The sequence below is a fragment of the Priapulus caudatus genome, unplaced genomic scaffold (assembly GCF_000485595.1).
Source record: "Priapulus caudatus unplaced genomic scaffold, Priapulus_caudatus-5.0.1 Scaffold23, whole genome shotgun sequence".
NCBI classification, from domain to species: domain Eukaryota; kingdom Metazoa; phylum Priapulida; class Priapulimorpha; order Priapulimorphida; family Priapulidae; genus Priapulus; species Priapulus caudatus.
The window spans coordinates 613331-627969 of NW_014577084.1; the positions used below are offsets into that span (position 1 = coordinate 613331).

Sequence of the window (14639 nt, forward strand, 5' to 3'; positions counted from 1 at the left end):
ACACGGGCAACACGCGATACACGCGACGCACACGTACGCACGCACGCGCTGCGCGCACACAACCCACACACACCACCACACCACCACACAACACACAACACAACACACACCACCACCAAGCCAATATTATTCCATATGTTACGTTTAAATCCACGTAATTAATCCGTTTTAAGAGTAGACATTTGTAAACAGTCGCTTGTCCAGAAGCCACACTCCCTCGCATTTAAAAATCGCGTCTTTATCGCGCCAAGACTGTATACAGCAGGCGGCAGGCGATCAATGCTCTGTCGCTTCGGGGGCTGATGCCTGCAGAACCCGGCACTCTAGCATATGTACCAAGCGGCAAGCTGTCTTCATCAGCAAAATTGACTCGTTTGCCTGCATGCATGCTCGGATGCGGCCGTTATCAGCACGCGTGCCTGCTCGTGGGCATCAAACGTCTACATGATGTGTGTGTGTGTGTGTGTGTGTGTGTGTGTGTTGCGTGTGTGTTGTGTGGCGGGCGGTGGCGTGCAGTTGCGTGTGGGTGCGTTGCGTGTGTGTGTGTGTGCGTTGTTGTGGCGTGATTGTGTGTGTGTGTTGTGTTTGTTATGGCGCGCGCGTGCGTATTGTTGCGTTGCCCGTCGTTGCCGGTCAGTATGCGTGTGTGTACGTGTGTGCGTGCGTATGTGTGTGCGCGCGCGGTGTATACGTATAACCAAGAGCGTATTAAGAAGCGTATACCTTCTTAATACGCTCTTGGTATAACCATACGTGTAGCTATAGCTGCGTGCATCTGTAGATCTGTCGCGGCGTTGCGTGGCCATTATAGATTTCGTGGCATTGCTTTGGGCAGGGTATCGGCTCGGTGTTTGTATGGCCGTGTCACTCTGCGGACACGTACCCCTACACGCGAACCTTGGCTGCCATTCACTTCCCAGCAAATGCGTCTGATCCGGGGACATGACGTACATGGATTCCGGGGAATTGCGTACCATCTGAGATGCCCGTGTGACGGTCTAGATGAGGCACCGTCGGCCGCCTTTAACTGTTGGCAGGGGCGAGCATTTTCCATTCGCTTTTCCGTGTCAAGTGCGTTTCGTTGTCACGCATGATGTAGTCAGGACTCCAGCGCGAGCGACACGTGGGGTGTTCTTTTACGGCCGAATCAGTGCGTTGCTACCACTGAAGACTGGACCTACTAACTGAGGTCTTACTGGCGTTTGTGGGTGATACTGGTTCTCCTCGGTTGGGTTTACTCCACTCCATGCTAAATGCTCTGTAGCACTACGCACTATCATACACCTGTATCTGAATCACGGCGCACCGCCCGCGCCACAACACACACACGCACGACTGCGCACGCACTAGCACACACGCCACACACCAATTGTAGTGAAGTGAAGTCGCGCACATATTTTCAAGCATGAGATTATCAAAAGGCAAGGGGGGGGGCCTTTTGTCGCGGCATGTGACAGGCCTGGCCTCTGTACTGGATAAGATTACTTCTTCGGAGGCGGACTGCCACATTACATTACACACACACACACACCACACCAACCACACAACACACACACACACCACACACACACCACACAACACACACACACACACACACACACACACACACACACCACACACACACACCACCACCGCACGCACGGCACGCGCGCGCTCCCATATGAATACTCGCTGGCCGGCAATTGCGATGACGCGGTTTTATGGGAATGTGAGAATTTGCGTTTTGTACTTTTTCAGTTGCGACGCAATGGACATTGTATATTGCACGCAGTGCGCGAGGTCCACGCATGTCGTATTCCACTCGTTCATCGACGTCCAAGCGGACACGCGGACAACATCCTTACTAATCTTTCAGTCAATGGTTTGCAGTCGGCGTCCTCTCTCCTCTCATCTCCTCTCTCGTCTCTCTCTCTCTCTCTCTCTCTCTCTCTCTGCTCTCTCTCTCTCTCTCTCTCTCCGCTCTTTCTCTCTTCCTCTCTCTCTCTGCGTCGCTCGCTCGCTCTCTCCTCTCTTCTCTCTCTCTCTCTCTCCTCTCTCTCTTCTCTCGCTTCTCTCATCTATTCCTCTCCTCTCTCTCAGCTTCTCTCGTCTCTCTCTCTCTCTACTCTCTCCATCTCTCTCTCTCTCTCTTCTCTCTCTCTCTCTATCTATCTCTCTATCTCTCGTCTTCATTCTCTTTCTCTCTCTCTCTCTGCTGTCTCACTCTCTTCTCCTTGTCGAACAAATCGAGATTCCGAGTAACTGTTTTTCCGCAGAGGGGAGGCGAACTCTCAAACCGTTTCCCTGTTGAAAACAATGGCGCACCATCCGTGGACATAGCACACAGCTGTGATGCGCATAATTCCTGCCTCCTGCTCGAAAACACCAGCGCGATCCGCTCCCGCCTTACTTCGCGCTTTTCTATTCCCACGTATCACAACGCTGTGTTTAGGGAAAGAAGGGAACGTGATCTCTCTCTCTCCCTCTCTCTCTCTCTCTCTCTCTCTCTCTCTCTCTCTCTCTCTCTCTCTCTCTCTCTCTCTCTCTCTCTCTCTCTCTCTCTCTCTCTCTCTCTCTCTCTCTCTCTCTCTCTCTCTCTCTCTCTCTCTCTCTATCTATCTCTCTATCTCTCTCTTTCTCTCTCTTTCTCTCTCTCTCTCTCTCTGTCTCACTCTCTCTCTCCTGTCCGACAAACTGAATTCGATAACTGTTTCCGCACGAGGGGAGCGAACTCTAAAACCGTTTCCGTTGAAAACAATGCGCCCTCGTGGACATCGCACACAGCGTGAGCGCATAATTCCTGCCTCCTGCTCAAACACCAGCGCGATCCGTGCTTACTCGGTTTCATATTCCCACGTATTCACAAACGCTGTGTGTAGAGGAAAGAAGGGAAGTGGTGGGCACACTGTGAATGCAGCCACTTGTACACTGATATTTCCTCGCGCGTTTCCCGGCTGGTTGCTTTTATAGAGCCACCGTGCATTAGCTTTCGGAGTCGGTGTTCATCAGAGCGCGTGAAGCGAGTACTTCTTCGTAGCTGTACCACGACGCGGGAGAGCCTCTCTCACTGATCGATGCGCTGGTCTGCCCCAGAATACCTGTCACTGTAGCTGTAGTGGCGCGGATGAGAAATATCCCCGCGTACCATGCAAACGCCTACAAGATTCAATCGGCTATGTGCATACGTTTGTGCCTACGCGCTTGCGTGTGTTCGTGTGTGACATCCCTTGTATATATTGACAGCACTCGGTTGTATAGTAGCTAAAGATATCGAGGTTCCACGTAAATAACGGCGCTGTGTGTACACGCTGCAATGTATCAGGGCCAATTATCAACATCAATCGAACTCGTCATCTATCCGGTCTCATCCATATATCAACCTACACGTATAAGAGCCTACAAGATAAGAACCTCCAACCCAATACAGTGTCCGAGGGCATCTTGCATCGCAACGATCGTTGAGCATGTAATTATTGTAACATGATACAAAAGCTACTTGCTGTAACCAGATAACGTACGTTATGCCATGTGCTATACGGTTTACACCTCATCTCATCTTACGTTACGGACCAATAATCATCAAGCACGCCTTTCAGCGAATTCGTGTATTTGTAGAGTACGAAATATGTGGATGGTTCGCTGTTCTGAGTCCTCGTGGCACGTTTAACCCGACTCTGATGTTGTTCGCAAAAATGTGTGTTTAAACTCGTCAAGACACTGGATAGTATATACGCTGAAAGAAGCAGCAGCGTTATACCGCAGACTGAAATGCTCGAGAACGCCGGATGGAAGTCAAAGAAAGACACTCACAGCATCAAGAGCGTATAAAGAAACCTTCTTAATACGCTCTTGACAGTATCTTTAGGCTCTAGTGTGAGCCTGGAAATGCAAAACACATGGCTAAAGGGTAAAACACTGGGGATGAATCTGACGGAATCTTGCAGGCTGTGAATTATTTCGGTGTTCGATATTTATTCTTAGAAACATTATATAGGTTAATTGTGCCCGGACCTCCATACACGATGTGTGCGTGAATGTGTGTTCTGGGTCTTCACAGCGTACCATGCGTGCCAAGCTCCCCGTGCACTGGTTCCAGTCCCAACCTATCGATATTTCGGGATCACCGCGCGTCGCACTGCATGCTATAAACGCGGCGAGGCACCACTACGTGCATCCGTGCCCCGAGGTGTTGCACCTGGAAATATTTGGAAAGAAAATCCATAGACGGACGGGCGGACAGTCGGATCGATGGCTGAGTGATTACGGACGGACGGACGGACGGACCGATAGACTGACGGACGCACGGGCGGATGGATGGGTGGATGGATGGATGGATGGATAGATGGATGGATGGATGGATGGATGGATGGATGGATGGATGGATGGATGGATGGATGGATGGATGGATGTTGGATGGATGGGTGGATGGATGGATGGATGGATGGATGGATGGATGGATGGATGGACGGACGGACGACGGATGGATGGGTAGGTGTGTGGGTTGGTGTGTGCGTGCGTGCGTGGGTTGGCAAGTAGGTAGGTGGGTAAATTGATTTATAGATTAATACATTCATATCTATGTTGATAACAAGTATAGCCTATTTCCGTTTGAGTACATATTGTATATATACATCGTTGCAGGTGTGGCCTCTGGCGTAGTAGCTAGGCGGTTGATATAAAGATATAAGTGCACTAGATGATCACTAATATTTGGTGTGGACTGGGGCTAAAGTTTGATCATGTTATCACTAATAATAAAATAGTACGGGTGCGGTGGCGGCTGTTTATCTATAAAGCCGAGTTGTATAGAATGTTCACGCTACCTTTAAAATGTTAGGTAGGAATTAATATTTCGTCATCAACTAGTATGAAGTGGCTTAGAGCTTTAGCGTTCTCTAGCGCTTTCATTTACAACTCCTGTCTTTCCAAATGCATATACTACGCATATTCCGCGTGATGGAATATTTACCCCCACATATACATACCCTTGCATGAAACTCACTATGATACATAACCGCGTTTTTGTCAAGACGTATTTTTAGCGACCTCATTTTAGAGGGGTGCACTCTCGTGGTTTATGGCTGGAGAACTCTGATGAAGCTGTAAGACAACTGACAGAGTCGATTAGAGCCCCCCCCCCACACACACACAAACTTACCGTCAGCTTTATGTGCAGTTGGAATAACTCGTCAATGGTTGCTCGATTGTGGCCAACCATCGCAGTACTAAAATAGCAGTGCTGTCTCGAACATATAAGACTAAGATTAGCATAAAATCCAGACGAAGAAAAAAAAATCTAGTTGTTGGTTACACTAGACGGTGCAGCCGGTGCAAGCCCTATGTGTACGATGTGTATAGTCGAACATCCCCTGTATCTTCTTGTAAGCCGCAATGTCGAAATGCCAGAATATGCCGACTCATATCAGTGTCCGGAATATGCCCAGACTATTCCGTCCAGAATATGCCGCCCAGAATATGCCGCCCAGAATATGCCGCCCAGAATATGCCCAGCCCAGAATATGCCGACAGAAATGCCGACTCATATCAGCATCAACTAGACTTGCTGTTCTAATGTTGGTTATATAGAAATTCTTCATCAGCCAACAATCCGTAAGAGGCAGGGTGTAAACCCCCACTACATTATACGGAGGCTGGAAAACAATATTACAAATTACGTGCAAGTTTAAGTTCAAATTTTAGCCACATGCTAAAGATGAATTTGGAGTCAGTTGTCATGGGAACACAGATGCAACACTGTTGCAACAGAACGAAGCCGATGTCATGAGAATTTCCCAAGGCGGTAGCGCACTTAGCACAAAACTACCATGCGTGAAAAGAATATCTTATAACCTATAATAATAATAACCTATCAAGGTCACCCCCCCCCCTGGATCTGCCCCGTTAGTGACCTGTTCCTGTGCGGATTGCAAATGTGCTTTCTAAGATCCTCGCAATATCCGAAGATTGCCCCTCATTCGGCCCGTTTGACGCTATGTCTGTGGATTCATAATTGAGATGGTAATCACGAAGCGTGTGATACTAGTTTCTCATCATTGATCACTCGAACCGTACCTTCAGGCCTTCCCGATCAGGGAGTGGATTCTGTAATAGGCGAGTTGAGGGAATACCAATGGGGAATTCAGCGCTAACCTTTGTTACTGAAGGATATTGTAGACTGATGTGACATCTCGTTCATGGGTTTAATTCATGATTACGAACGAGCGTACAATAGGTTTACGTTATGTCTGTACCTTACGTGATATCTTATACCTGTATATACTGTGTATATTTGTGACATTGATGTTGCATCTGTACTGTAGGTATAAATACAAATAATTCTATTACTGCCATGAACTGTATTTCCTGGCCGTAGTCGTAGAGCTCGACAAGAAGCTCACAACATCTTGAACACAATAACTGATAGACAGTAACTGATCGTTTGTGATCTCGTTGACACTATTGTGTGTGTGGAAGACGTGTAGGTAACAATCGATGCGAACGTAGGAACCGATGAAATTACGTCTACAGTTACAGTTTCATCACGTACGATTACAGTTTTATCGCGTCAGTGACCTGCAGCTATGTAGTTGTCTGTCTCGACAACCGTTCTTGTGCCCGTACGATGCGATGATCAATGCCTTTTATATCCGGGCAAACGGATTTCATTAGAACCGTGACCGGTGGCATTTTGATATACGTAGTAGCGATAACCTCCCGCAGTTTGCACTATACATAGGTTTTCCGGCGAGCGGACATCTGAAACACTGTAGGCTGTTCGCATACATGTAGGTGCTTCTCTTCAGGCGTACTCGAGGCGCCTCCCCTCCTACTCCCCTCCCTATTATCCGCCTAGGGGATACTCTAGCGCGAGTACATGGTAAATGGCATGGTTTTGCAGCGCGCGCACGAACATTATTATTCGCTGCAGACGATGCAGCATATTGTGTCAGTTTGTCATGTTACGTCGCTGCGTTGTTGCAGTATGTGTGAGAAAGCACGTAGAGTACAAGCGCGTAGCCAGGGGGGTTCTGGGGGCCCTAGAACCCCCCAATAAAAATAAAAATGAAAAGAATAAAAATTCTCTATTTTCTTTTTCTCTTAAAAGCGCGTAGATGAGCACTATTTTTACATTTAACTCAAAAACAAAATTCAGACCACCTTGTTACTCGCTCGAGGACCCCCCCCCCCCCAATCCAAATTCCTGGCTACGCCAGTGGTAGAGTATGAGCAAGCAAACGGTCTGCCAACAAGAGATTAGGAAAGTCATTGTTTTTATCGAGGAAAATATATGCAGTACATTCTCCTGCCTTCCAATAGTACGCTATAGTTATGTAACGATAGCAAAACCGCGGGTTGCCTTACTAAATACAATTCCGTGAAGGATTGCAGTCATCACAGTAGCAATGCATATATATTTGAGGTGTGATCAATTACATCATAGGAGAAACTCATAATCATAAAGTTTTTTAATAATTGGTTAGGTTTTGTTTTCTACTAATAGGAACACACAATTTGCTAGTACCAGCGTGAAAAGAGTTAGTACGTAATGCTCTTCTTAACTAACTATAGTGCACGGTGAAATTTCGTGGTACATGTAGAAGTATTTGCGTTAGCAGTCTTCCACTATTTGGTGTTTGGATTTGTGGTTTTTATTGCGTTGATCTGTCCCAGGATCAGCACCACGATGGAGGCTGGGGTCATACATATGCGCTTTGCCTCATGAAAGCTTGCGCTCATGAAAGCTTAGAAACCCTCGTGTTGCCACTGGGTTCGGTTACTCACCAACACGACCGATGGCATTATTACTTGCGAGTGTTTTTTTAACAAGCATCTCAAGGGTCTAGATGAAGAACTACGAACGTGAACTTTACTCCAGTCGATTTGTCGTTGCAAAACTGTACTGTACTCAGCTCCGTGACCAGCTGTTTTCAGACAGACCACGTTGTCTCCACGTATTATAGACTTTATAGTAATGATTATGTAAGGAAGAAGTGTACTTACGAGGACATTATATTAGTTACAATACCATTATAAACATTAGAAAATGCAGCAGTAGAAAGCCTGTATACACGGAATGCTTGTACGTACAAAGGATTTACAACTAATTTTCTGATGGAACCTATTTAATCACTACCGCGATGAGTAGAATGATAAGAAATGTATTGGTGTATGGCTGTATAACCGGATCAAGACGGCGTGTGTAACATACATGTGCTTCTTTGCAGGTACAACATTGGCCGAGTTCTGAGAGCAAAGGGGGAAAATCGTGCCGCCAGCCAGTGTTTAATGACAGCTATAGATCTAGAAGCCACCAGTCCAGTTCTTTCATTCGCCAGCATTCCACGAGTTGTGCTCTGATATAGTAACACTGCCACGGCACCCACATCCTTCAAATAACACGGAATAATTACGTTTGTCACACTACCAGTGTAAGTAGTTATTCTTCATTTTGACATTGGAAAGGAAGATGTGGGCAGTGTTTTCTGGAAAGAACATTGCCACTGAGAGAAGCTTATGTTTACTAGTCTTACTATGTAGTATGCTCCCCCCCCCCATCTTGGATCATACAGTATTATACAGTATTCGTGTATCGTGAATTGTTCATGCTATTATAACCATCATCATTATAATAACTTTGTTAGTACGTTATCAATTATTCCTTAGTGATAACACGTGCTATTACACTACGTTATACATAAACATTTCCATGTATTTCTAGACATTTCTGTTAGTCGCAATACAATGTATTGTCATTTTAAAATTAGTTTACATGCCGTTAAAGTTAACTGTAGCGCACGCAAATTCAGGGTGTAAAGTTATGATATGTATATAATTGCTTTCGATGTAAATATGCATATAGAAAATTACCGCATTTAGGCTCCGATTGTTAATTCTAATTAATTTTATCACGTATTAAATGTTATATTTGTTGAATGGCATCTTTCATAAATGAGGCAATAGAAATTCACACTTTTGAACCCAGGCTACTGTCTTTGTAAAGTAGGCAGAAATGCCATATCAAGACCTAATCAATACAAACTTCTATGAGCGCCCGGGCCCATATTGCGGCAAGTGTGGAATATTATTTTTCGCGCAACTACCGATATTATTTCATCCGTAATAACGCATTCTAGGGACATTAAATATTGAATAAATTGTCTAATATTAAATGCTATATCTACGCATTTGTGATTCTGGTGTGGGTAGTGTTAGCAGTGTACTTATATTATGCAGTGCGTGCGTACGTGCATGCGTGTGCGCGCGCGAGCGATTGTGCAAAACACACACTATTTTTAATCTAATTGAAACGCCGACCGGGGAAAATTTCGTACGAGTTATATAGCAGCGAACCGATTCTATATGCCTTAAGAAACTTTACAAAAAGCAAAGACATCACATTAAAATAAATAAAAAATGTAATGAACGACAAAACATCTCACCACCCTTCAGTGAAATTAATAGTTGAGATGCTACTACAGCACATTATGTGAAATAGGTGTGATGCGGAGGAAAACTCCATCCTTCCATGCCACTGATGTACACGTAAAAACATGTTACGCACTATTTGAAGATATGATATGCCACCCACCGACGGCAGTTTTCCACTCTCCATGTATGTTGTTGTAGGGTACTACCCCGCCTAAAAAAATGTTTCTCATTCACTAAAGCTAGGCGTTTTAGATGGAGCTGGCCGACCCGGTGCCTTCCTTGGCTTGCTTCCAAAGAAACCCATCGATTTTCCAGTTTCACAGCTCTGGTACAGATAAATCAATAGTCATTTGTGGAATCGGTCGTGATGTAAGCACACTTTAGCTGATATTAGTCGCGGTAGGCCCAATGTGTACTGAAATTCTCACGCTATATTCAGCGGTTAGTTATTATGACCATTAATGACATTAAAGTTGGGAACACTCCTAATGGAGTATCACCCGGCAAGGAACGTGCGTATTCAACATTACCTCGTGTGTATAGTACCGTGGCGAGATAGTGAATATTTGCATATTCGTCTGCAGATAACATGTACCAAGGGACTGCCGATTATGTGTAGAGTAAAGTACCAACGTACGTGGACATGTATTGATTGCGGTACCTGGCATGTATTTAGTCGGCGGAGGCAATCGATACGGCCACGATTTAATTATCTTTAGGCTGAGCGACCCGGTGGGCGTAGCACTGTGCCACGTGCACGAACAATCGTACGCGTCTTCGCTACTCCGCCATCTGTGGCGTTAGAAAGGGTTTCTACGTTTCGAGAATACAGAAAACTGAACAATTATGGGCCGAGTAGTGTTACACGACATATCCAGTTATCAGTTGTAAGTACATTTTGTCCACTTACTTTGCTGACGTACAATATATACTAATTGAAAAAAACATACATGATACTACAGTGGTAACAACTAACAAGTAAATTTGAGATAGTGGTTTTAATACCAATAGTTTTGTACAGTTACATGCACGAGCAGTTGAACCATCTTTACATATCACCAAGCAGTAAACAAACAGGTGTGCTAAAATACCAGTCAACAAAATTCGTAGAACCAGTACAGACCGGCCAACAAAAATGTACACGCATCACTTTCCATGCTGCAACAGGTAGGTTACCTGTAAGTAGATCTCATAAACAAACAAGAAACTGTTTTCTGCAGTCACGCAGGTCAGACCAACCCCATAACCTTCCAGACAGAAACTGCCAGTTTTCCAGAGTATCAGAAACTTGTTTCAACTGCTCAAGGAATGATTTGTAGGTGGCTCTACGGGCAGCCAACACCTGACATATACTGTATCCCGACAGTGACCGGAAACCACGATCGAACCGGAACCCTTTTATACCCATTAGTGATTCATTGTGCTCGAGATGTTACAGCATTCACTTGCTCCCCCAAGTTCTTAATATATACACAAATTTCAAAATGCACAACACTGCTCAAATTTCCAGTATGCACTTACATCTGCAATAGCTGTGCAATGAGGAAGGGATGAACAATACATATCCAAAGTAAAAAATAAAGTGGGTAGGATGCTTAGCACCGCTGCCGAGAGCTCCAATGAAAGTTGTAGAACTTGAAGTACTAGATGACACAGCAAAGCAAATATAGAGAAAACGCTGTTGTTTACAATTTCCAAAATATCGGAGGGTCTTCTACATGTGTGGTGCATTACAGAAATTGAATACAAGGCGAGAAAATAGTTTTGAGAAATGTTTTCAACCTACTAAACCTACCCTATACTTCTTATTTTCATGCCTCGTTTCAACACCTTGCAACTCCCGCCTTCTACAAGGAAGGCAACAATACGACCGATATTTACAAATAAATTTTGTCAAAGACAAACTTGTAGTTATTACTCAGTTTCATCAATATAATCACTTGGTTACTCCATCAGAACAGACAAGGCAAGTCGAAAGTCAAGACGAATGTTTACATCATTCCAAAAAATGCAGAAATTGACTACGTTATGCATTTTATGATACAAAAAATTTACAGACTAAAGCAAGACCGCTGTTATTACAAAGACATACAATGTCTGGAAACAACAAGAATGGCCAAAATAACACAGATGAAGAATCAATAATGCCATTTCACGATAAAGGAAAGGTACTGCATAGAACAAACAAAAATTATGCAGGGGATGAAGAACAATGACAGGAGCAGTTAGGAGCAAACAGAAGTCTTGAAATATTTATTAGATGGGTAGGTACAGTAAAAATGGAAAATATATCCAAAGTCAGCGAAGTAGTTGGATGTTGCGTATGACACCACGTCCTAGATACGTAGTGGAACGTCGCTTACGGCAAATACTCGATCGTTTGTACAAGCCACAAAAACTCCAGTCTCTGGTTGATGTTCACAGTTCACAAACACAGATGGCGCTTTTATTTGGATGTCATCATTGTGACGAATTCTGCAGAGAAAATGTGATTTTCAGAAGGCTGTAAGATCCTAATTGTTTATTTCTAGTCAAGTAACCATTACCTGTCACTAACAGGGCTCGCACTGCCATTGGCCACATTCGCCAATGTAATAAGAAACACATCATTGTATTGCACACTAGCTGGTGAATGATTAAATGACAAAAACTTATCATCATTAAATCTTAATAACACACTACCATCAAATTGCTGTTGAATGCAAGTACTGCTACAATGTAGTGCCACGACTAGTATACATCTGCATTACTTAGACCCACCTGGCAATTGTCATAAGCCACACATATAATATGAATGATACAATAAGATGAATGAAATCCAATACTAAAATCAATCTGGGTGTTGCATTTCTCTTTAATACCATAAAACGGAGTATAATACTGACCTTCATAGTTCACCTGTCCATCACCATCAATGTCAGCTTCCCTGATCATTTCATCGACCTCTTCGTCTGTAAGTTTTTCTCCCAAGTTTGTCATCACATGGCGCAACTCAGCTGCACTGATGAAGCCGTTCCCATCCTACAGGAATTAAAATGATTCACTAACCATCACTAACTTAACCACAATAAAGTATTTTTCATTCTATACCGGCTGCTTACATATATTGAGCTTGCAACAAGTACGTATTAATCATACAACTGCATGAAACAGAACATAAGACTTGCTGCTAACCAAACCATGACTATGAAAATAGTAGGAATAACTTGCTAACCAACTATTTACATGAAGTTCTGAAACAACATGCCAATTGTGTATGCATAAATCTTACTCATTCATAAAAAAACTTCACAATTTAAACTAAATGAAACATTCACAAATTAGTAGGGGAACACACCTTGTCAAATACTCGGAATGCTTCCCTAATTTCTTCTTCACTGTCTGTGTCCTTCATCTTTCTCGCCATCATTGTGAGAAACTCAGGGAAGTCAATTGTGCCATTACCTACAAAATATGAATGTGGTTAGTTGTCAGTTATATATTTGCGACAAGAGAATAATACACACAATGGGATTTTCCATACTTCAACATTCACTAGTAATAGTTACCACTGCTCTCTACAATGAGACAGCCACTATCGATTTATAAACAATTATAGCACTGTCACTATGTACACAGCTATATTGCATACACATATTTCAATTAATTTCACATACTATGACTTATTGCAACAACCTGGCACCATCAAGAGTTGATTATTGACAAACAGATGTTTTACTTATAAAGATCACCTTTTAAAAATGGGAAAAATCTATTACTGGAAGCTGCCAGGTACAGTATTTTCCACACGTACAGCACTTCCTTACAACATACTTTTATTGTGGCAGAGGCACTAATAGTAGTACATTCTAGCAAAAAAATTATACACTATAATTCCATCCTATTAAAAAATTGGGTTTTCAATGACTTCTAGCACTTAAATAATGCTTTAGTTCCATTGAATATACTACTAACATTAGAAACAAACAATGTTTACCATCAGCATCAACTTCATTAATCATGTCCTGTAGTTCTGCCTCAGTGGGATTCTGACCTAACGACCTCATGACAGTTCCCAACTCTTTAGTTGTGATTGTGCCATCACCGTCTTTATCAAACAGGGAGAAAGCCTCCTTGAATTCTGAAAGTATTTGGATTATAATAAATTGATTATCAAAATTATGATTATTTTTTTTAGGTATTATCACATTTTCTCATTAGAACAAATTGAAACATTGGGATTTCAATATCAATGTTACCTGAATGTTACTACTTTTCTCATTGTGCAAAAACCAATCAATGCAAAATAAAGAGAACAAACAAGAGACTTACCTGCAATCTGTTCCTCTGTCAACTGATCCGCCTACAATGAAACAAATTCAAAAAACCTTAGAAATACACTAGTGATGAAGGTAACTTTATTGCAACTAAAACCTACCAAACCACAATTTGCCATGTAAATAACACTCTAGTATACCCAGTCAAGTTTTTTCAGACTAGCCACGATAGTGCAATTTTAGACTTTGCATAACCACACGTGCCCATTTCACCAAAAAATAGACCCTGCAACCACAGCCAAAACATGTATTGAATAGATTCCTTTTCCTGAGTAGGTCCTTTTCATAGAATTCAAAAACGAGGCTGCAATTTATAAACTGCAACATGAACTCACTAACTCCCACAATTGAAACTAAAACTAGGCATAATCACTTCAGTTCTAACGGCAGGTTGTTTGCTAACACTGCAAGTACATGTACATGTGCAATATTATATAACACAGAAGTGTGTAAAATACAGTCAGATCAGCTTCTAAACAATTGAGGCGGCTATTTCCTCAAGTATAAAAATTAAAATGCAGTACATTTTGTGATTGTGTAGTTTCCAACGGCAACGAAACGTTTGCTGTGACAACTGTCCCGTTTAGAAAATAGTGAGATAAAATCACTTTTAACCTTTATTTTTGTGATTGATGAATGCAAAGATATAGGAAAATATCAACTGCTATGCCAGTGAAGACGGATGTGGCCCACCTTCATAAGCCTTATCGCCAATCGGAACAGCAATGCGTCATGGGATAGGAAAAGGGGCATTACTAGCGCCGCCGCCGCCACGAGCGGTTAGCAGCCGGCTGCACGCAATAGACGCCTATGCGCGATACCGTTCGCATATATTTGGTAATTAATTAGACTAATCATGCTTCAACAAACTGAAAATTTACAGAGGTTATAGCTAAGACATGTGTCTATATTCCT

At 43.1% G+C, this 14639-nt stretch overlaps 2 protein-coding genes across 2 annotated transcripts in view; one reads left to right on the top strand and one right to left on the bottom strand.

Annotated features, from left to right (window-relative positions):
- Positions 1-9149, top strand: part of LOC106813155 (tetratricopeptide repeat protein 7B-like) — a 90797-nt gene extending 81648 nt beyond the window's left edge. Inside the window, exon 21 of the mRNA XM_014817223.1 lies at positions 8205-9149. Coding sequence (XP_014672709.1) covers positions 8205-8337 — 133 coding nt within the window. The 3' untranslated portion in view covers positions 8338-9149. The remainder of the gene's footprint in view (positions 1-8204) is intronic.
- Positions 9150-10387: 1238 nt separating this feature from the next.
- Positions 10388-14639, bottom strand: part of LOC106813418 (calmodulin) — a 4945-nt gene continuing 693 nt past the window's right edge. The window contains exons 2-6 of the mRNA XM_014817555.1: positions 13720-13750; positions 13385-13528; positions 12746-12852; positions 12294-12429; positions 10388-11883 (exon numbers count right to left, since the gene is read on the bottom strand). Of these exons, the coding sequence (XP_014673041.1) occupies positions 11855-11883; positions 12294-12429; positions 12746-12852; positions 13385-13528; positions 13720-13750 (447 nt within the window). The 3' untranslated portion in view covers positions 10388-11854. The remainder of the gene's footprint in view (positions 11884-12293; positions 12430-12745; positions 12853-13384; positions 13529-13719; positions 13751-14639) is intronic.